The following is a 22,402-nucleotide window of genomic DNA, read 5'->3' as shown; positions in this document are numbered from 1 at the left end:
CCCGACATGCAGAGATTTCTCTGGATCCACTGAATCTTTTAATATTATAAACTGCAGACGGAGACGCTCTTAAATTACTTGTATGTTGAGAAACTGTTGGAATATTTGCCCAGTTTTTCACTGTGGTGAACCAAGTCTTTCACCAGCTGTTGGTCTATAAAGAGTAAATGTCAAGGCTACATACAGTAAAGGTCTTAGCGAGATTCCAAACAGACACCTTGTATTGCTGGCTGCTAATCTGACAGTAGTGTGTTTCAACTGATGATTCGCTCACGCTTGATGCTATGTTGCTGACACTGATGACAATAAACAAATATCACAAAGAAATGCATTCTTTATTAGCTCTTTTTCTACAGATTTGTACAATATTTGCATTTTACACCATGTACAAAATTAAAAGACTTCGTGCTTCAAAGTGTATCAAATTCAAATGCTCAGAGCAAAATTTGTCAAAGGTTCAGATTACAAAGTAAACGTCCTGGGGACCATGTGTAACTGTGTACGTGAAAAAGTCATCTTTACATTTTCCTCCGGTGTTAAAAAAGATGCTGACGATGCAGTGGTGATGGAGTGACATGTCCTGTAGCGATGAGAACGGAGATGGATGTGCAAATTCCAGATCTGCATCAACAACCAAACACTGCTGTTAGCCTTTAGCTTGTTTTGTTCAAAAATCTTCACTTCAAAAACACCAACCAAATACAAACCGAATGAAACCCCAGGAGCCCATCCTTTTTATACAAACCTTCATCCACTCAGAGGTTAATCTCTTACATCTGGCTAACCCCAACCCTGTTACAGAGAAGTTTAAGGTTACGTGACACGCCACGTAAAATCCAGCAACTATAACAAGAAAACGCTACAAATTACCAGAAAACGAGGTGTTTTAGACTTCTGTGTGGCCAGTGACGGTTACACTGAGGTATGGAGATGGTGTCTGCATTCAAACCGTTTCCTTTCTTTGAAGTTTACAAGAACAGGAAACAATTTGATTCACAAACTGTGGAAAAAAAAGCCGTATTACAGACAGTATTACTTCTTATTTTAAATCTAAGAAGAGTCTAAGATAGGATTCCTACAGTTTGCTTCTGAAAAACCAAACTTTATTGTTACCTAGCAACTGACATCACTTTTCTCATCTTGCCGAGCTAAATAATAAAATTTTTTGCGCTCTTTGTCTTGTTTGCTTTATGCCAGTCACATAGAGGCATCAGTATTAAATTGAGACGGTTTTAAAACTCCTTGAAGTAGCTTTAATATTTTGGAAAATTAGGATGTTCGTGCAATACACTTAAGTTAGGGGAACATTTAGGAACTGTTCTTCTGTAATGGCTTTTTTTTTCCTAACCCTGATTACCATGGTTACCAACAAACTGTTAAGATAGGAAGTTTCTGTAATACGGCCCCTGGTGTACAAAATCAGTGCTTGCTACATGTGTATGACCAGCGTCTGATGTAAATGAAAAGTATACGGTAACAATAAGCAAATATGGAAAAGCCAAAATGTAGCAGACAAAGTCAACTGCCTTCGTCCCTTCCTCTCACAGAGCTCCATCATAAAAAAGAAAACTTACTGTGAACTCTCAGCGTTCAGATATGCTGTGAAACCTCCACACACTTTCTTCACCCTTCCAGCTAGCAAGCAGCTTTAATATAACAGCTGTGATATAATAACTCGAAACAAGGGTCCTGCGTCTGAACTTTCAAACGATGAAAAACAGTTTGGTTGCAGCCAAGAAAAACATACAAAATCATCCTCAAGTCCCTTGAGATCTTCCCTCTGCAGTAAAAACAAAATGTGGAGCATCAACTGAACGCTATGGCATTTTACTTATGGCAAATTCAATCTGCAGTGGTGAACTTAAAAGTGAGTTTCCACTCTGTGCTGCTGTTTATCAAACTCTCACCCTGTCTGAAATGTGCCTAATTACCTGGTATCTACAACTGGAAAAGTAAACAAAAGCATGACTTGAAGCAGTCGGTGAATCATGAAAACGATGCTGGTATCATTTCCAGAGTCCGTCACTACAGCAGGGCTGTTCTCTGCCAGACTCTAGCCGGGCATGAGCAGAGCTTGAGCTTTGTCGACAGGTAGCACAGACTCCGGATGGCAGGGTCCCAGCTGCACGGGGGGAAACACCCCCAGGCGAGAGTTCAGACTCGGTTCCGGGCCTCCGAGGAGGCTGGAGGGCAGCCACGGCGTGTGACGCTGATGGTTATCGAGGGGACCTTTAGTGAAAAGTGCTGAGGTGTTTCTGAGCCCACACTGAAGAGGAGGGAGGGACGCGAGACAGCCGGGACAGAAGAAGGAGGCAGGAGACCAAGTCTGGGAGGCGTCCGTGTCAGAATTAGTTTCAGGATGTATGTGACCCATTGAGGCGAGCAGGGAGCCCCACAGACACAATATTGATGACGGCGAGGACGCCGGTTGGGGACTGTGCGAGTGCTGCTGGTCAGTTCCAAGTGATCCAGTGTGGCGATTCAGGCTCTTGTTGGCCAGAACGCAACAGGGGAGGCGCTGGGCTGCAGATGGAGCGTCAGAGTTGAGGTTGGAGGTCTGAAAGAGGGTCGAGCTGATCCCAGGTTGAGGTGGAAGCAGGAGCTGGCCGCTTCGGGAGAGACTGAGCTGCTGCAGCACGGCGCTGGTGGCAATGAGGCCAGCCACGCTGGTCAGATAGACCAGGCCGAGCATACAGGAGACCTGGAAATACAATGAGGATCAAACTTTATATTTTAACCACTCTAATACTTAATTCCTCTTTTATAGTTTTGATTTTATTGCTGTTACAATGTTTGTGTAGTACACTGGAGGAGCTTTACATTAATCACAGTTCAGATAAATCCAGCTTGTCCTCTGAAAAAAGCTGTTTTAGCTCTTGTCTCTTTTTTGCTGTACTTGTTGTTACCTGTTACTTCAGCCACTAATTAACTATAGTACCTGCACCTGTCGTTAGTTATTAGCCATCAGCAGAGCCGGTGCTCCTGTAGTCCAAAGCTCCTGTACTAAAGGTATGAACACCGAGGCAGAGGCACTGAAAAAGCACTGTCTTGCGAGACATACTGAACAATCTTGAACAGTAGACCTGAGCAGAGTGGTTAAATAACTCAGACAGACTGAGCGGGTGGACGTGCTCTGCCTGGAGCAGATGACCATATAAAGAAATGAGCTGACAAAACACAATATTGGAAACTCAGAGCAATCTGAAACCTGAGATTTCACTTTTATTTATGCTCCCGTCATTATTTGAAACTCTGGCCATGTTTAACACGAACATCCAACACTGTAACCTATATATCTGACAGAAAATATGGGATTACACAATAGACCCTCTTTTAAAAAAGTATCCTTGAAACATCCCAAGCATATAAACATCCTCTCAGCTCCATTTCACTCACACCTCCTTCTCACCTTAGTAAAGTGCTGGTAGATGGCTGTGAGGGCTTGACTCCATGCTGACTGCTCCAGTAGCACACAGAGGTCAGTGTAGGTGAACCAGCCGCGTTTCATCCCCTGCCGCTCTGCAATGCTGCAGATACAGAAGCCAGAGTCATGAATACTTTGTTTTCACATAAACCGGTCAGGCTGCTACATTCCTGATCAGGCAGTCACCCTGCTTTTCATGTTCTGCTTCTGTAGGCCTGTTTGTACCTTAAATAGACTCTTTAATGTCAAATAAATGTGTATTTTAGGGGTTTTAGTGTAATGTGTCATATAGGTTTTCCAAGGCTGACCACCAACCTGGTTTCCAGTTGACTTAGTACATCAAACAAGTCATTTGGCTCTGTGTAGAGGCTCCATTCCTAGAAGATAAGACACGCTGGTTGGGACAAAGAACTTGAACTAAACATGAACAAAAGCACATACAAAATGCAAATGCTCACACACTTACAATGGCATTCAAGAAGTTCATCTCCAGGTTATTGACAGTTTTGATGTCCAGCTTCCCAGCTGCTCCCCACTCATCGTTGAAAACCTCTTCCTCCTCGCCTTCATCGTACAGGTACTTGCTGGCAACCATCAAATTCAAAGTGAGAGATTGTCCCGTTTGTCAACAGACTCGCTTATTAATTGCAGAAAACAGCAGTATATGTATAGCAGTATAAGTGTCAAACACTATTTTGAAACGAGGAGCAAACACGTTAGTAGTAACACTGTGACACATTTAGCATGATCTCTGAACCCAACACATACCATGGAGATCAGGAAGAGGTCAGAGGAGGAGATCTTTTTTAGGTATTCAGGGTTTCTATGTCGGAGCCTTTCTATGTAAACTAGAGCCAGCATCATGGCACACGGAGAGATGCAAGCCTCCCTGAAGCAGAAAATACATTTGTTTAAAGATGTAGGACTGGAAGTGGTGTGTTTAGTTGAAATTTAAGCAAGTACAACCTATGTATACATGCAGTACAAACCTAGAAACATGAGCAGCATATTTCTTCTGTAGCTTTCGTATTGGGCTTGGGGCAGACTTCTGGAAGATTTCGACGGCGATATCTGCAATCACAGAAAGCAAAAACACAACATAGTAGTCACATACTGTCACAGAATTTCTTACGAACGTGCATCAGACCTTAGTCTTGGTACTATTTAACTAACCTAGTTTAAAAGCTAACATTTAACTCACCTGTAACAGGGCAAGAGAGGGCATCTAAAGAAACGTCTTTGTCCAGGCCATAATACAGTCGCTTTCTCACTCGCTCAGTCAACTTCTGGTGTCCAGGAAGAAACTGTAAAAACAATAACATTAGTTAGCTACCTTCACTCAGTGGCCATTTCATAAGACACACCAAAAATACACTTTAATACATGCCTACCATATAATATGCAAAGACATCAAAGTGAATAGCATGTAACAGCATTATAAGAAGGTACTGAATTTCGCAATTTCAGTTAAATACAATTACATACAAAGACAAAAACACACAGAAGTTTATAATATTTTGATCACTAACTGTGACCTCAATAATGAACATATATGTGAATCAACCCCTCTCGTTAAAAGATTACATAACAACTGGTTATTAATAGCTTCATAAAGATCAAAGATATAGCAGAGATGTTGCACTGTGGCCAGGGAGGGTTACTGTATTAGCGTTAACTGTTATTTTGTTTGCATTAAGAAGCTAAATTAGCTCGATTGAAAAGCAACCTACCAGTTAGCTAATTAATCTAAAATGTTACAGCAGAAGTGCTCAGCACTAATTTTCCTAACATGCAAATTTACAAATGCTTCCAACAACACCACGACTTTATCATTTAAACCCACTTTGACTAACACAACATAATGCATAACTTTAGCCAAGCTAACGCTCTGCCTTTAGCTTGTAAACACTGTAAAATGACAGCAGATTAGCTAACAAAGTAGTAGCATTAGCTAGCGTAGCTAGCGTTAATGAGCTAAGTTTTTGTTTATAATTTTTAAACGACACAATATTTATCTTGAGTTAGAAACATTTACCGAAATATTTTAAGCTAGGTCGCATAAATAATGTCATCGGTCAACATATAACACACATCTACGTGACATACACGTTAGCTAACTTAGCTAATGCTAACGCGCCACTGTTAGCTTCCCTAGTTTGCTGACCTCGCGTGGTCTCAACTCAAAGAACAGAACGTACCGTGAACTCCTGGAAGTCCGAAAACTGAAACGTCTTTTCGTTAAATAAAGCGTCGAAATCCATCTCTACCATAGATTAAACATCAGTCCACCGACTGTAGAAAAGACGACTGGTCGGCCTGGCCAACCCGCCCGGATCGTAGCTCACAGCTCAGCTGACAACACGCCCTGACAGACAGACGGAACGGGGACAGTGAGCGCAGACTGAAGCCTCCAGCTGTTCCACATGAATACAGATGCTGCTGGACTGCAGGGAGGGGGCGCGCTGAGGAGCTGTTACACAACAGCTGTAAACTCCCATTGGTCAATGCATACATTTAACTTAGTAATGATTCATCCATGCAGCTTTACAAGTTTGATTGATAATGATATTGATAAATTCATATTGACTTGGGTCTCTTTGGTGACCAACTTACCACTGGCACCAGTTATTATGGACAAAAACAGTGTACTGCAAGTGTACAGCTGTCTTAATGTGAATTTTATGAAAACTGGTAACCTCTTGATTTTACAGACTGGAACACATGCAAAAAGAACTTTTAATTTTTCAGAAATTCAAGACAAAACAACTTATTTACAAAATTGTGTACAATACCTTTAAGGGAGGTAGATATTCCTATTCAGAATTGTCTATATGACTGCACATACTGTACTTATATCTAACATTAAGTGAGAACAATGATGGGTAATATTACTGCATTGACTATTTAGTCTGGTATATTCGTCTCATGGCAGATATTTTTACTTTTAATGCAGAAAAAGCACAGATATATTTATTAACTTGGCTCAGTTACATCCACATAAGTCAAAATGTTTGCCATGAGAAACATGGATTGTACAACTTTTTATGTAAATCTGCCAGAAAAATGCATTCATTCATCCTTCACAACAGTTTAAAAAACACAATGATCAGACGAGCAGCACACCCCGATTTACTTATGTGATCAAAAGTATACAGAGGCTTACACATTTATAAAAAATATAACTTTAAATAACAGCAGAGCACAGAAATCAACTACAACAAACTTAAAACAATAAAGCAAAGCTGAATAAAATCCCTGACAGCTTCTACACCAACCTATTGTCATTCATGACATTAATTCAGTGGGCAGCAGAATCAAGATGCAGTGTTGAGTCTGTGATTAGAGTGTTTTCATTCCCTTATTTCTTGCAACTCTTCCTTTTGTATCCTTAAATAATTTATGACAGGTCATAGATTATTTAAAGAGATAAAACACCTGTTTTGATCAGACAGCATAAACTAACAAAAGTTAGTGTTTAATATCAAAAATGAAGACAAACAACATCGAAAAAACTTGGTAGAAGTCCTAAAAGTATCCTCAAAAGAACAGTTTGTACGCTAAAATGAATTTAAAAGAAGTTATTGTGGTCTGAAATTATGTGTTTCTTATGATGTGGTAATAATTTTACCTATTTGCTTCCGTCCCTACATGAAATATTCGCAAGCAATACCTTTGGGTATAAAAACGAATGTCTTTTGACACATTTGAACACTGCCAGAGTGTTCGTACCTCCTCACTTTCCCTTTTCTCCATCACACATTCAGTTTTGAAACTTCTAAAAATAAATAACATTTTCATCTGGCTGAGGTTTCTCTCGCCTTAAAACCATCTTTTAACTTTTTTACAATCAGGAGGGAAATCAAAATGTAGAGTTGGCAAAATAAAATACGTTCAGTGGCCGCGGTGTCCCGTGGACGTCGACGGCGGCGGCTGCAGTTTCTCGGACTTGCGGTCTTTGGATTCGGACTCTGACGAGGAGTCCGAGTCCTGGGCCTGCTGCTGCTTCATCCACATGTCTGCGTACAGGCCGCCCTTGTGTAGCAACTCCTCGTGTCTTGGATGGAGAGACGGTGAGTCACTCTTGAGTTCATTAAAAATAGAGGACGGATGACTCAGAACTAAAGGTCAAAAAGGCACACTTACCGTCCTCGCTCTGCAATCCGGCCGTCACTGATAACCAGAATCTGGTCTGCTCCGATTATGGTGGACAACCTTTTATATTAAAAGAAAACAATTGATTTTCTGAAATAAATGAAACAGAAAAAAATAAAAACCCTACATGCATGCATGTCTTACCTGTGAGCGACAACAACCGTGGTACGATTGGCACAGACTTTAGTCAGCGAGGCCTGGATGTTGCGTTCTGTCTGCGTGTCCAGTGCAGATGTGGCCTGCAGAGAGAAATCATCCGTTAAAACTGGAAATAACAGCAGCAGTGTTTTTCTGTCTGTACATCATGGCTGCTTATCGTAATCTCACCTCGTCCAGCAGGATGATCTGCGGCGCCTTGAGGATCGTTCTGGCGATCGCCACCCTCTGCTTCTCTCCTCCACTCAGCTTCAGACCTCTTTCTCCCACCTGCGTATCGTAACCTGCCAGAAAAACAAAGTTTGCATCACATAGGAGATTAAGGCTGCAATTAAGAATGATTGATTGTTGATCAGTTTGCAGAGTAAACTGAATATATTTGGGTTGTGGACCAAAGAAACTAGACACACTTAAGAAGTGTTGATTGATATACGTTACCTTCAGGGAAGGTCATGATCTTGTCGTGGATGTCCGCAGCTATAGCGGCCTCCTCCACCTCCTGGTCGTTGGCGGAGATGCGGCCGTAGCGGATGTTGTTCTGGATGGTGTCGTTGAAAAGCACCGTGTCCTGGGGCACCACGCCGATATGAGCTCGCAGGGACGTCTGCTTCACCTGAGGACGGGCAACAGAGACACGGTAATTAGGAGTCTGGAGCGAGCCTGTGAACACACACGGCTGCGTGCAGTACAGCTATATTAAAGACACTGTCACTTGTGCTTTCACTGCTGCTTGGTAATCTCAAGAGCAGCATAACAAGGTGCTAATTTATTCTTACAGCAGTTCAATGACTTCATTTGCACACGAAATGATGTGGTGACTTCTAATATGTATAATAATGAGCTAATTAGCTCCAATGGCACTATATTAAGCTATCACTCTATGTCACTGATATCTGCTATAATGTAAAGCTTGTAATGTTTTAATTGAATTGAATTAAAGGGTCACAGAGGCTTTGTTTGAAGTGTAATCTAATCTTTGTGGCCGTTGCAGTCTCGCTTCAAATAATCCAAACTATCCCTTCAACCTTGTGATCTCATGTTTGAGTTCTGGTGGCAAACGTTTACCTTGGATATATCCTGGCCGTCGATCCTAATGCAGCCTCCCTGGACGTCATAGAAACGGAAGATGAGTCGAATGATGGTGCTCTTCCCAGAACCTGATGGCCCCACCTGGAAAGTTTAACAGAGAATGATATATTGTGCGCTACAATCCTAAAATAACACAGTTTAACTGTATGAGCTGTTCCTTAGACTCACCAGGGCAACAGTCTGTCCTGGAAGTACAGTGAAGGAAACATCCTGCAGAATCTCCTTCCTATAAAACAGTAAAAAACATGCATTTGTTCTCACATGTTGGCAACTTTGATCCAATTTTGGTTCTAATCAGTCTATAAAATCAAACGTGGACCAACCCATTTACGTAGCTGAAGTAAACATTCTCAAACTCGATTCTTCCCAGTTTGTAGAGAAGATTCCCCGCATTTACTTCATCCGTTACCTGCACAAGAGAACAAATACGAATCAGATCACAGCAGAGGATTCAAAGTGAGAACACAGAGCAAAAATCGGTCCATTTCAAAAGTACCTCTTGGTCCTCTTCAAAAAGTTTGAACATGCTCTCCATGTCGATGAAAGAGTTCTGAATCATTCTGCAGGTAAAAAACATAGTTTACAATAATTAACCAAAAGCACAGGACTAATTTTGAGCAGCTATTCAATTCAGTTTTTAATTAAAACACAGGTAAGACATCCTCAGTGCGTTTTAATCTGTTTCCACGTCGTCTTACCTGTAGTAAGTTCCAAACCAGTTGAGGGGGGTGTACAGCTGGATGATGTAGGTACCAAAGAGAACAAAATCTCCAACCTACGACAAGAGGAGGGTAACATTATTCTTCAGTTTGTTCAGTAAAACAAACAACAAATTTTAGCTTATTTCAACAGCAGAGGGATAGGGAGGAAGAGTTAGGAGGAAAACAAAGGTAAGAAACTTGAGCTCCTAGACTGCTTATCTGAGTTATGTTCCAATTCTTAGATGAACATTTATTTGGGCTCTTTCACTCAGTAAATACACCTTTATTTTAACTTAATATTAACAAGAAACAGGTCTTTTATAGACTGGAGAATACAGGAAGAATATAAGCAACATAAGAAGTTTCAAAAAGATATTTTAGACTAAAAATGGTGTCATGAAACGTCATTTTCAGCATCATAAAAAGGCGTGTTGATGTGACCAGTACCTGAAACTTCCCTTCAGTCACAAAGTAGGCACAGAGCAGGGAGCCGGCCAGCAGGCCTGACCCGATGATGAGGTTCTGCGTTTGGTTGAGGAAGGCCAGGGACGCCTGCGTCTTCCACTCCGACACCTGAACACAGGAGGAGAAAAGAGCCATTAGACACACGCCTGACAGGCCTGGATAAATATTTTAATAATGGACACATTTTACAGGCTTATAACTGACAGAGAGAAATCCTGGGAGCCACAACAGAAGATGATCTCCTTCACTACTCCTTGTGTAAATGCAGAATTGAAGCTATCAAAATAATCTTCTAGATTTAAACAAATATATGCAATCTTCTCTAATGACTATAGAAGAATTCATGAGTGTGTCTGGCAGCACCTGTGTGATATTCATCTTTTTCTTATCGCCTTTGTTTTGAAACTAAACCTGCCATGAATAATCAGATTTCCTGCAGGGTCTGACCATCTGCTGCTGGGAAAACTTGCTGGTTTGCGTCCTCGCAGCAGCTTGCACAGCTCGGTGCAAAGAGCAATAAGCAGACACAGACGGGCGCGAGCTTTCCTCCAGGTTTGTTTTGACTTCTGTCAACATGAGCGCACCAACATATTCTGCAAAGACTGTTCAGTGTTTCTGCTAAACTAAAACAGCAGAGAAAGCTGGAGTCACTGTTGTCACCGCTGCTGTTCAGCAGTTTTTAATACCAGCTCGCTGGCATGGTATACAAATGCTTAATGATCCAAGTTGTAAATAGAGTAAAGTAGTAAAGACTTAACAACAAAGATGCAAAATGTGTGCTCTGTGAATGAGGGATCAAATGTGCCAGAGGTTCAATAAGCAGTTTGAGGCAACATTTGGAGTCTCAGACAAAATTCCAAGTGAAAGTCCAAACCGTGTGAGGACAGTGGACTCATACTTTATCCAAAACACTTCCCTTGGTGAAATACTGGCAGACGGCAGCATGCGATCAATTCACATTCGAGAGCAGACTGTTGCAAATTGTGCCTCTCTGACAGCAGCACTGAAGAAAGGTGGCCATGATCCAAAGAATCCATTTAAAATATCACGCCAAGTGAGTGAGAGCTTTGCTTTTTAACTGAGTTTGTTCGTCCTACTGCATCTAACACTGCAGCACACACGGTGTGAGCCTTCTGTTTGTACAGGCAGCTTCTAAACACCAGCAGATTAAATTATACCTTAAAATCAACTGTGCATTTCCAAGGACAGTGAGCATCATGTTAGAGTTCTGACTTGACTCAGCTCTGTGCAAACCAACAGTAGGATCAAAATAGACACTTGTCTCAATACGTCTGACTTACTTGATATTTTATGATGGCGTCCTCGAAACGGCTGACCTCATAGCTCTCTGCATTGTAGTATTTTACCTGTTGAACAGACAATGAAAAAAAAGTGGAACAAATGCGAATTTCTAGGAATACTTGAAATGTCTTTGTGAACCATAATGGCAGATGGACAACAAAATGCTTGACGCACCGTCTCAAAGTTCAACAGGGAGTCCACAGCCTTGGACTTGGCGTTGTTGTCCTGCTGATTCATGTCTCGTCTGTACTTGGTCCTCCATTCAGTGATGATGATGGTCAGAGCTGGAGGAAATGTTTAAAGACTTTAAACTATCACATCTCAACATTTATTATTATTAATTCAATTCAGCGTGATGCTAGACTTACTGAGGTAGAGCGCCATGCAGACGAAGACGATCAGGCCGAACCAGGCGTTAAAATAAGTGATGAAGTAGATGATAGAGATGACGATATCAGCGATGGTTGGGAAGATGCTGAACACGATGTAGCTGTGGGAAGATAAAGGAACAGCTGGGTCTATTTCCTCTTCAAAATCAGAACAGGACAAAACAATTTCAGTAAAAAATATAGGTTAAAAAAAATTTGCTATCCTACCTGAGCAGGCTGTTGATGGAGGAGGTGCCGCGGTCGATGCTTCTCAGCACGTCGCCGGTTTTGCGGCCCAGGTGCCAGCGCAGTGACAGCGAGTGCAGGTGGGAGAAGAGCCGCACTTGGACCACGCGGTTGGTGTACTGCTGCACCCGGATCCACAGGAAAGAGCGCATGTTGCTGACAAACCCCGAGGCGCCTGGGAAGAGGAGGAGATAACGGAGAAAGTGACAGACCAGCCTTTATTGCAGCCGTCACGCGCTTGTAGAGGATTTGTCTGTCTTTCCGTGATGTTACAAAGCTCAGTTTCTGAATGAGTCGGTCCTACCTGCCCCGCCGCCCTGCATGAACTTGAGCAGGACGTAAATACACACTGTAGTAGCCAGAGTTTTCCAGCTGCTGCCATCAGTCAGCTCATTCACTGAGAGAGAGGGACACAGACAGAAAGAGAAATGAGAAAAAAAGGCTTGAAGGCCTGTTTGGATTGGAGATAAACACGACGATAAATGAGACATGAAATTTGGAAGGTGTTCTCAGACACCTGGGTATTTTATATTTGGCCCTCTGGGTGCCTCTCTGTTACACATCCTAAGAAACAGTCTGTCTACAAGCCACTAGATGTGTATGCAACATTATGTTTTGGCTGTGGCTCAAACTGAATAAATAAAAACCGCTATTAGCTTGTGGCTCAGGCTCGTAGTTGCATGAACAGGCGATGTAAATGCACATTTGCGTTTACAGGATTTGGTGAAAACATGTCGCTCACCAATATTCTTGTAGTAAATGGGTACAAAGACGTTAATCGCCCTCTCGATTCCGAGCAGCCCCAGACAGAAGAGGACCAGCAGCTGGAGGATGATGTTGCCCCGGGGCCACATGTAGGGAACAAGCAGGCGGACTTTCTTCCTGAATCCCTGCCAGGTGGACTGGTTGTTGTCTGTTCTGCCTAAAAGGCTCTGAGACGGAGAAATACATTAAATATCTAACACAGCATTGTAGAGTGTATAACAGTGGAATAGAAGCCCACTTCATATAATCCAAATTATCCCTTTAATGCAGTGTGTTAACTAGTAATAAAAGGTTGATAACACAGAACAAACTGAGGTTCAAAACTTGCAAGTGCTTTTTGCACTACCTGTCCGCTGTTCTCCACGTCCCGCTCGTCCTCGTTTATCAGCAGCATGTACGGTCTCCGTGGCAACCCTGGCGCTTTGAGACCAATGACGAAGAGCAGCCCAGTGCCGATGTAGCGCATCAGCCACAGAGCAAACTGCACCTGAGGGGTTCACAGGCAATTACAAGCAGATCAATATGGATGCAGCGTCGCAGTTAATCAGCACGTGAAAGCAGAGACGTGTTGATGCTCATAGCGCAGCTGTGATGACTGCATTAGATGTGCCACTTATTACAGAAACAACAAGCCTCTGACTAACTTATCTTCTTCCTAATGTGGTATTTTGGAAGTGTTTTGGACATTTTTATTAATTCTCAAGTGGTCAACAATAGTTAAATTGTGCACAAAATCTGTAAAACAAATGGCATCAACCCAAAAACTGCTGCAACAACCTATGAGACATAACAGAGCATGGGAATGGCCATCATATTCTTGCTGTCTCATCCTGAAAACGACAAATATAGGTTTATAACAGGAAGGGAATGAGTTGAAAAACCTTTTAAAAACACGCAAGTCATGCTTATAGTTATATAAGCACAAAGTTAAACTGCTGCAACTGACTCAGCGTGGGAGGGGCAAGATTTTGCCTCGTGATTTGATTGGTTAGCGGTGTAGCTTTGGGGATCTGAAAGTCAGACTGGGCAGTGACTCAGCACAAAAAAAAAGCTCTCATCATCTTGTGCTCACTGACATTAGTGTTGTGCATTTGGTGCATGTCAGATGTCTCCCGTTGGCAGCGGGGCGAGTAGTTTGTTATTGTTGAAACAAGAAAGGGTGCACGGCTGTGAGAGGAGTGACTCAGAGGACACACCTATCTTTAAGTAACAACTAACCTTTGAAACATTAGACGGTTAAAAACATGCATCATCAACACCATAAAACAAATGGTAGTGAAAAGATTTTTCTCCTTATGCAGGATGAGGGTGCACACTATCAGCACATTCTTGAATCAACACCAGAGAAAAGTTAGTTGATTAAATAGGAATGGAGATAACATGAGCTGCCTGCTGGCATACAGCTGGCACATGGCCTTGTGGATAGAGATCATGCATTCCTGAGCCTTTTGGGACGTTTTATTTTCAAAATGATGGTGAATCTAATCTCTCCTCACCTGTTGCTGATTGTTCTCCAGGCCCCACCACCAGTGAGGACTGTACCAGGAGACGAAGGCCAAGTTCTCAGCTGAGAAAGCCACGGCCCAGAAGAGCAGCAGGGCCGCGCTGTGGCCCCTCGTCCTGTCCATCACCAGGACCCTCCGCCTCTCCACCCTGAGCAGGGCTATAGCCCACACCCAGCCCAGCGCCGAGAACCAGCCGTACAGCACCACATATCCCGGGAGCTCGCCTCCGCTGGAAGCCCGCCACACCATCCCACCCAGACTCTGCAGCAGGAGGAGGACGGAGACGGCCTGCTGGAAGCCGTAGAGGCGGGAGCGTGGGATGAATTTTGGTTCCATCGTCGTGCCATATTTCTGGTAGAATATGCAGTGGAGGGTGCCGAGGAAGAAGGCGATGGTGAGGAGGATGGAGGGGACCAGCGTGAAGTAGAAGCAGGGGGCGATGCCTTCGTCCACCCACGTGTGGGAGATGGAGGAGTTGGCTTCACAGTAGCTGTGCATAAACACCATGGCTGCAACTGGGGAGGGACAGAAAGCATTTCATTAGAGATACAGTAAAACAACAGATAAAGTGAAAGTTTAAATCTGACAGCTTAAAAGGAACAGTAGTTTCCCCTTACTTCTAGTACTATTTATACATCCAGATAGCAAACAACATAAACAAACACAACAAGAGCAAATAAGCAGAATAAAGCAAATAAAACAGCACAAATCAAAATCAGTCCTCTCTCCAAGAACCTATTCTATATACACTCAGTATATTGCTTTTAAACATTCATTTTAAGTCATAATCCTCACTGATTAATTAATGAATATTTTGTTGCCTCTCTGCTCATTTGAAGCAGCTTCTGGATTATTACTTTTTTGCTTTAAACAGATTTGACCAGTTTTGAGGTTGAAAAAGTCTTTACACTTTACTGCTTTTAATATGATCCAGATTGGGTTGGTGGGTTCTGTGTAGGTGGCTCTGTTTACAACTCTTACAGCCTGCTTTTGAGGGATGAACAGTGGATTATAAAGCCATCAGTGGCAAATGACATAGTACCCCCAAACAAAGAAAGTGAAGCTCTTCCAGACTCTCTTCACACACTTGGCTGGCTGCTTGGCTCTGCTATATTAAGCTGTGAACTTCAGAGACATCTTTAGTCGCTGCTGGCTCTTGATTCACCATTGCACCAGCTGCTGGTTATAAATTACCAACACTCCACCCATTTTCCACACGTTAACAGACTGTTTGCCAAGTAAATAACACTACTAGAACTGACCAGTGCAGCATAAACTGTTAGTATGCCAATTAAAACACGATTCACCAGGGGAAAATTAATTTAAAACTATGCAAATATAATGCAGATGTAATACAAGGAAATACAGTGTTGTTAGTTGTAACATTACCTTATTTGCCAGGCGTTTGCTGTCAGATTCACAGGTGCAGACTCTCCACTTGTCAGTAACAGAGGTTACTCAGGAGAAGCTAGCAAGTCCACTCCAGTTAGCTTAGCCGGCTAACTGCACGCAGCTTGAGCAGAAACGACCGTTTATAACGTGATACACTGCTGAGAGAGTATATGACACATAGCTAACAGTTAACTGTCTGTCAGTGCCACCGTGACATGTGTGTGGTCATGCTGTTGTGGCTGTTGTCCTTGCTGCGTTCACGTTAAACAACAGACCATCCATGACTCGGCAATCGACGGTTTACGCAACGGTGTTTGACTACATGGCCTGGACATCAGCGCCGCCCAGAGGATGACAACAGACATGACGAGTGGAGACAGAAAAAGAAGTATTAATAGCAGTGTATTAATCTTTGAGGTTGCGTGTCTGTGTGCACATGGATGAGAGTGTATGTCAATAAAAGTCCTCTTACACACACAAAGAAGAGCTTGTGTGTGTGTGTGTGTGTATGAGAAGTTGTGTGAATAAGACACAAGGACAATATGGCAGTTATTATCACTGTGCTGCCTTCAAAATCCCTAAAAATAAATATGAAGAAAAAATCTTTAATTTTTTTTATTTTATTTTACATATGGCCAACAAGAAAGAGACGCAAAAAAAAACAACTATCTTAAAATAATTTTTTAATACTTTCCATGACATAACACATATCAATGGTACTTCTGCATATTGATAAGGGGAAATAGTCCGTGCAACAGTGTGGCCATAACAGTTATGCAAATATTATATGCGTTTATTTTTTTTATACGTATATCTAATATTATTTCTTCATTTCTGTCATTCTCAAGTTTAGTCAAAAAATTAAACGGCGAAAAAGTTCCCTAGCACCCAGACACCCCCTGGGAGGGGGGCGGAGGGGGGTCGTGTTGCTCAGGGGGGCGCAGCGTCGCTCGGTGTCGGCGAAGTGATCAGAGGAAACAAAATGTTGAAAATTCACCGGATAAAACCTGTTTAATGAAGACGTGTGGAGTACGAGAGGGAAAAGAGGTTAAATGAGATCAAAAGGACAGAAACAACAACAAAAACGGATGTTTTGAGGTAAGTCGGAAGCTGAAACACAAACATAAACACAAACAGTGTCGCTGCGTCCGCTGCTAGGTGGCTAACAGCTAAGCTAACAACACCTGTGGGTACATTAAGTCTGAGGCGGATAAACAAACCACACAGCGGCCATTCCACCCGAATAAATGAAGGAAAGTTAACATTAAAAATGAAGGGGGACTTGTGAGATTATTGTGTGAAGTCACATGTCGTTTTATATCGCTTTTGTCGAGTTTTTCTTGTGTTATTGTCACAGTAAATCAACGCCACCTGTGTATGAGTACTGAGCGAAAGCGTATATCTAACGATCGCGTGTAGAAGGCAACCCCAGACCCGCGACAGATCTCGCGAGAGTGATGGACAAATTTCCTTAACGCTAACCAAGTATATTAAACCATAGACCTAGACGTTTTTTTGTTTCTTTTTTTTTTTTTACCACAGCGTTGTCGCCTTATAAAACCATAATATGAAACATAATTCGTTTATACAACGTACTCAATAAGGGAAACGATATATTCAAATCTCGCGAGAATTACGCAAATGAAGGAGTTTGCATAACGGCGGATGATAAACACCAGTAAAACAATATCCCTATAGTAAGTCGTAATTATGAGGTTAAATCATAATCAGTGGTGGACAAAGTACTCAACCCCAGTACTTGAGTCAAATATTACTCAACTACAAGTGAAAGTTGCTCAGTCAAAATTTTACTTGAGTTAAAGTACTAGAGTACTTGGTTTTAAAAATACTTAAGTATTCAAAAGTACATGTTTTTAAAAATACATAAGTATTCAAAAGTACAAATTACAAAGTACATTCTCTAATATCAATACACGCTGTATTGTTTTCACAATGCATTTACAGAAGCTTGTAACTCTCTGAAACCATCTAATGATGCTCTGACCTGCTTGTAGAACCACTCTGCTACACAAAGCCTATAGAAACACCTATAAAAACTTCAGCATAGAAATACAATCAAAACCAAAAGGTACAGCTATTGTCATTTTCTGATGTAACTGTATTAAAATCACATCATAACATTAGATTGAAGATAACTGTAAGGAGTTCTCCAAGTTAAATAACTGAGATTTCTTTCTGTCTTCAGAGGCAGTATACTAATGAATTATGCTGTATTTTTCACCCCAATAAAAACAACCCAACTTTATAGCTACCTGGAATAATGAATAATTATAATAACATCTTGAGATTTAATTTTGTTTTTCTCCTGCCATCACCATTACCGCTTTTTGTTTGAATGAAAGAGGGAGAGCTTGCTTGTTCTTGTTACAGAGAGCGCCTGGACGATGTATTTCCACTTTAACATCAGTCCCATTTGAGAGGAGCTACTGTGATTGGTTTTCGTTCTGTGAGGAACACAGCATGTGACCAATTGTATTTTAGAAAAGAAAAAAAAGCAACAGCTGACTTCAAAGCTCAGTCAAAAAGTAACAACAACCTTCCTAGAAATGTAGTGGAGTCAAAAGTACAATATTTGTCTTTGAAATGTAGTGGAGTGAAAGTAATAAGTTTCCAAAAAAACAAATACTCAAGTAAAGTACAGATACTCAAAAAATGTACTTAAGTACAGTACTCAAGTAAATGTACTTCACTACTGTCCACCACTGATCATAATTACGTTGTATCGTTGATTATGACATTTTCTGATTATTTGGGCCTTTATCTCAGAATTTGGCGTTGTAATTAATAATGTGACTTTTTTATCTATCTATCTATAGGTACGTTCGAGATGAGCCAGGCCTGCACAGAATCGATCAGCAGTGATCGCCGCACAATGAATGCCGGTTAGATTTGTGTCCGACTTGATCCCGACTTGCTCTGACATCACGCACACGTGGGCAACGGTAAGCTCACGAGATCGAGGGGGGCGCAGTTTGTAGAGCCAGGCTCTGATTGGCTCTTAATTTTGACAACAAACACCACATGTTGTATATAATACTAATTTTCTATGTAACTGTAATATTTAACACTAGCTCAATGACGTTTTAGTCTGTCAACAAGCAGATATCTTGTGTTTCATAATAATGAAATTTTTTTTTTATATGTGACTTATCAGAAGCACAGTTTCAAAGTGCTTTACAAGGCAGATAAAAGAACAAATGTTCCACGTAACAGAAGGGGATCTCTGTTTCAACTTCAACGATCAAGAACACACTTTATTGCTTCAATATGAAAGTGGTCTGCAAACTTCAGATAACCTACAGGTGAACTAACAGGATGTTAGCGTCTCTTCCTGTATTTTCTGCTGGAAACTGTCCGACTTGACTGCAGCTTTTTGTCTCCACCTCCGTACCTTATATCTATATATATATGTGTGTGTGTGTGTGTGTGTGTCTGTGTCTGAAGATGTTCATATAAGCTGTAGTTTATATATACCTGAGGATAATGATGGATGATTTAATATTTCACAGCTCTGACAAAACCAAATCTAACAAAAACAAACAGCAATTCAGATTCATTTATATTTTGTCTTGTAAAGTTTATCAAAAAACTTCACAAACATATTTTGGCTTTTATAGAAGATTTTGCCAAACAGTTCATAAGCCCTAACACAATCAGTCAATTCAGTATCACTTAATCTGTTTATCAGCTGTAATTTCACTGTCAGAATAATAAACAATATTACAAATTTACCATCATGGGCTGCAAAATTTGTCATGGTTCTCTAGAAACAAATAATTTAAAAAAGGAAGTCAAGCTTTAAAGAATCAGAAAAACTTATTGAATTCTGCTCATTCATAATCCATCAGAAAACTATTATTATTATTATTATTATTATCATTATTATTATCATTATTATTATAAGTATATTTTTATAGTCTAGCATGTGACTTTATAGTATGTAAATATATCTATTTTGTATTTTTTACTTTACTTCTTATTTTTTAAGATATATAATATTACTTTTAGGTTTTTCCTATGAAAAAATATATGCAAAACTGTTTTAAAAAGCAAACTTCAATTTAACTCTGAATTCTGCTGACTTCATTTATTTTCTCTTTGATTGTAGATGCTTCCAGGTGGACCGCTCTGCTCTTCACACTGTCTGAGGGAAACTATGGACCAGTCTTCAGGTTAGTCCACTTTCTACTCTTCATTCTCATTATACATACAAGTGAGTACTGAGTTTGATTTCACTTTATATCCAAACCTTTCATCTGAATTTTAGGAGCCAATCAGGTGATCAACCTTTAGAAATAACTAACACTCTGAGAAGTTTTTTTTTAAAATTATTTTATTTAGAACTTTTTCTAAATAGACAAAGTTACAGTAAATAAAGCGACTACAAAGACAGATAAAAACAATGAAAAATGATAATACATTAAAAAGAACAAGTAAAAACACAAAACTGTCCACAACAGTCCTCTGTTTAGTCTCTGTGCTGCTGTCCCTCACTGCTTCTAGGAAGTGTGCTGTACTCAACACCATCTACTGTAGGAAACACACTGACTCTGGATCAGTCGCTCACACAACCACACTTCAAATAACCTGACTTTTATTTATCTCACACTTGCAGATACGCAGCCTCCATGGACCGCATCTTGGAGGACGACCCAGTGAGGCCACGTCTTCACTCTGATGAGATATTTATTCTCAGTATGACCCACTGCTGCACACAAAATGCTTTCAATTCAGACGCCTCTTTCTTAAAGGAGCAATCTGTAAAATATGGCCACAATTTAAAATTAAACCGTGCAACAAATCCACAAACATTATCGGCTTTATCACCTTTGTTTTTACAATATTCAATAACCACATTTACTTCAAGTCAGCAGTCGGCAGTGACTCTGAGGACGACACGTGGACATATTTTACATTCTCATCCTTTAAACTTGTCATATGTGAAAAGTTTACACAATTTACACTCAAGCCAAACCTTCTGTTAACTAAAAGTCTTGCTTAAAGGGACAGTTCACCCCCTAAATCAAAAATACATTTCTTACACTGGCATGTAGTGCTTTTTATCCATCTACAGTCTTTTGCTGTAACTTGCAGAGTTTTGGGGATACCGCTCCTAGCAATTTCTGCCTTCTCTTCATTATAATGGGACTAAATGATACTTAGCTTTCAGCACTCAAAGCACCAAAAAATACATTTCAACATTTCAAAAACAAAATAATAATACACACACCTTGTTGTGAGCACTTTCATCTAACAACTACTCTTTTATAGTAGTAACTGCCTCCTGATTTTTGGAGAGACACACTGATTTTTCTTTTTTAGAATCTACTTTTTGGTGCTTTAAGGACCACAGTCCCAGTGACATTTAGTCCCATTATGTTGGACAGAAGGCAGACGTCTCTACGGCTCGTATCTCTCGCCAAAAATATTTACGTGGATAAACAGCACTATGGACCAGAGGGAAGAAATGTTTTTTTGACTGTGGGTGAACTGGCCCTTTAAGATTTGCTTTTCACTCCTCTTTTCTATTTTTCAGGCAGACGCCCCCTAGTGGTCCAGTGTCAGAGAACATGTCCATGCAGCAGCTTCTTACATCTTATTAAATCTTCTTACATCTTAGTTAATCTTCTCAGTGACTCTGTCCTCTGTTGTCGTCTCTCGTCTGGCAGGAATGCACCACTGGGGTGACTTGGAGAATCAAAAATTTTCAAAATTTCAAGCTTGCAATAAAGAACAAATAAGTAAAACCCCCCATTTGTATCTCTGCGGAAACGCAGGAGGAGACACTGTCCCCTCCTGCTGACCCGCACCGCCCTCCGCGCCAGGATCCAAATGGACGCCACAGGGGTTCGAACCAGGCAGAGAACTGCCTGCTGGCTCCGTAGCCACAATGAACCTCCACAACGCCACCTGAATCCCTTTGCACTTACACCTTTTCTCCGGGCGCTTTTATCTTTTCACTTTGGCTGTTGGACTTCAAAATTCAGTGAGGGAGATAAGGATCGAACACACGACCTCCAACTCCAAAACCGCCTTCTTACGACCTGAGCTATCGTCTCAGGTGATGAAGTCCTCCTCCTCAGTGGTTTTCACTTTTTTTTTTTGAACTTTGGTCTTCAAAAGTCACTGAGCCTTGTGAGGATCGAACCCACAACCTCCAACTCCCAAACCGCCTTCTTACGACCTGAGCTATCGTCTCAGGTGATGAAGTCCTCCTCCTCAGTGGTTTTCACTTTTTTTTTTTAACTTTGCTCTTCAAAAGTCAATGAGTCTTGTGAGGATCGAACCCGCAACCTTCAGCTCCCAAACCGTCCTCTTAAAACGTGAGCTATCCGAACGGACAGAGCGGCGCTGCTTCTCACGGGTCTTCACTCTTTTCTGTGGACCGCATCCTTCCAAAGTCACCGTGGGCAACAAGAATTGAACCCACGACCTTCGGTTCTCAAGCCGTCCTCTTACCACCCGAGCTATCGGAGAACACACTCACACCTCGCTTGGTGTCTAATAGGAGTCTGGACGACCACGTTGCTTTGACTTGAAAATCTAACAGTTGTGTTTTCTTTTCAAACAGAGACACGCCGCCTTTCAGACTGAGCTCACACCTCAACTTTCAATTGTACTTGTATTTCTGGGTCAAAATACTCAAAAGAAAACTTCAGAAAAAAGAAAAAGAAAGTCTCAGAGCAGGTCAGCTTGGATTTGATCCCCCAACCTCGCCTATCCGTTATCAGCCGCTTATCTTGTTGAGCTATTCCTGCTGACAAATTTTTTTTTTTTCTTCAATATTGCCAACAGTGGTGTTCGTACCTGTGGTCA

General features: G+C 41.2%; 2 protein-coding genes and 1 long non-coding RNA gene across 4 annotated transcripts; 1 reads left to right on the top strand and 2 right to left on the bottom strand.

Moving 5' to 3' along the window:
• Nucleotides 1-1,051: 1,051 nt before the first annotated feature.
• Nucleotides 1,052-5,835, bottom strand: cnppd1 (cyclin Pas1/PHO80 domain containing 1). The gene is made up of 8 exons (XM_084713264.1): nt 5,623-5,835; nt 4,626-4,728; nt 4,414-4,495; nt 4,182-4,313; nt 3,891-4,008; nt 3,740-3,801; nt 3,410-3,527; nt 1,052-2,701 (listed from the first exon to the last, which is right to left on the bottom strand). Exons 1-8 carry the CDS (start codon nt 5,692-5,694, stop codon nt 2,054-2,056), a joined length of 1,335 nt encoding a protein of 444 aa, XP_084569390.1. The 5' UTR covers nt 5,695-5,835; the 3' UTR covers nt 1,052-2,053.
• A 698-nt stretch (nt 5,836-6,533) lies between these two features.
• Nucleotides 6,534-15,925, bottom strand: abcb6a (ATP binding cassette subfamily B member 6 (LAN blood group) a). Its single transcript, XM_084713747.1, has 20 exons — nt 15,563-15,925; nt 14,165-14,688; nt 13,015-13,155; nt 12,646-12,835; nt 12,208-12,300; nt 11,886-12,078; nt 11,658-11,779; nt 11,464-11,573; nt 11,289-11,354; nt 9,970-10,095; nt 9,520-9,596; nt 9,318-9,381; nt 9,145-9,230; nt 8,990-9,047; nt 8,798-8,902; nt 8,171-8,345; nt 7,904-8,016; nt 7,721-7,815; nt 7,568-7,636; nt 6,534-7,478 (listed from the first exon to the last, which is right to left on the bottom strand). The coding sequence occupies exons 2-20, from the start codon at nt 14,678-14,680 to the stop codon at nt 7,316-7,318; spliced, it is 2,562 nt and encodes an 853-aa protein (XP_084569873.1). The 5' UTR covers nt 14,681-14,688; nt 15,563-15,925; the 3' UTR covers nt 6,534-7,315.
• Nucleotides 15,926-16,608: 683 nt separating this feature from the next.
• Nucleotides 16,609-20,750, top strand: LOC146304850 (uncharacterized). 2 transcript variants are annotated; one of them, XR_014769247.1, is made up of 5 exons: nt 16,609-16,663; nt 18,403-18,528; nt 18,741-18,888; nt 19,695-19,758; nt 20,202-20,750. It is a non-coding gene; the product is annotated as an uncharacterized LOC146304850 (long non-coding RNA). The 2 variants fall into 2 exon arrangements; XR_014769248.1 differs by lacking the exon at nt 18,741-18,888 and having other exon boundaries at nt 20,202-20,749.
• The last annotated feature ends 1,652 nt before the right edge of the window (nt 20,751-22,402 follow it).

The sequence above is a fragment of the Lutjanus erythropterus genome, chromosome 24 (assembly GCF_056507025.1).
Source record: "Lutjanus erythropterus isolate fLutEry1 chromosome 24, fLutEry1.hap2, whole genome shotgun sequence".
In the NCBI taxonomy this organism is placed as follows: Eukaryota; Metazoa; Chordata; class Actinopteri; order Lutjaniformes; family Lutjanidae; genus Lutjanus; species Lutjanus erythropterus.
Note: the sequence above shows the minus strand (reverse complement) of the source record. Positions and strands in the feature narration are given on the sequence as shown.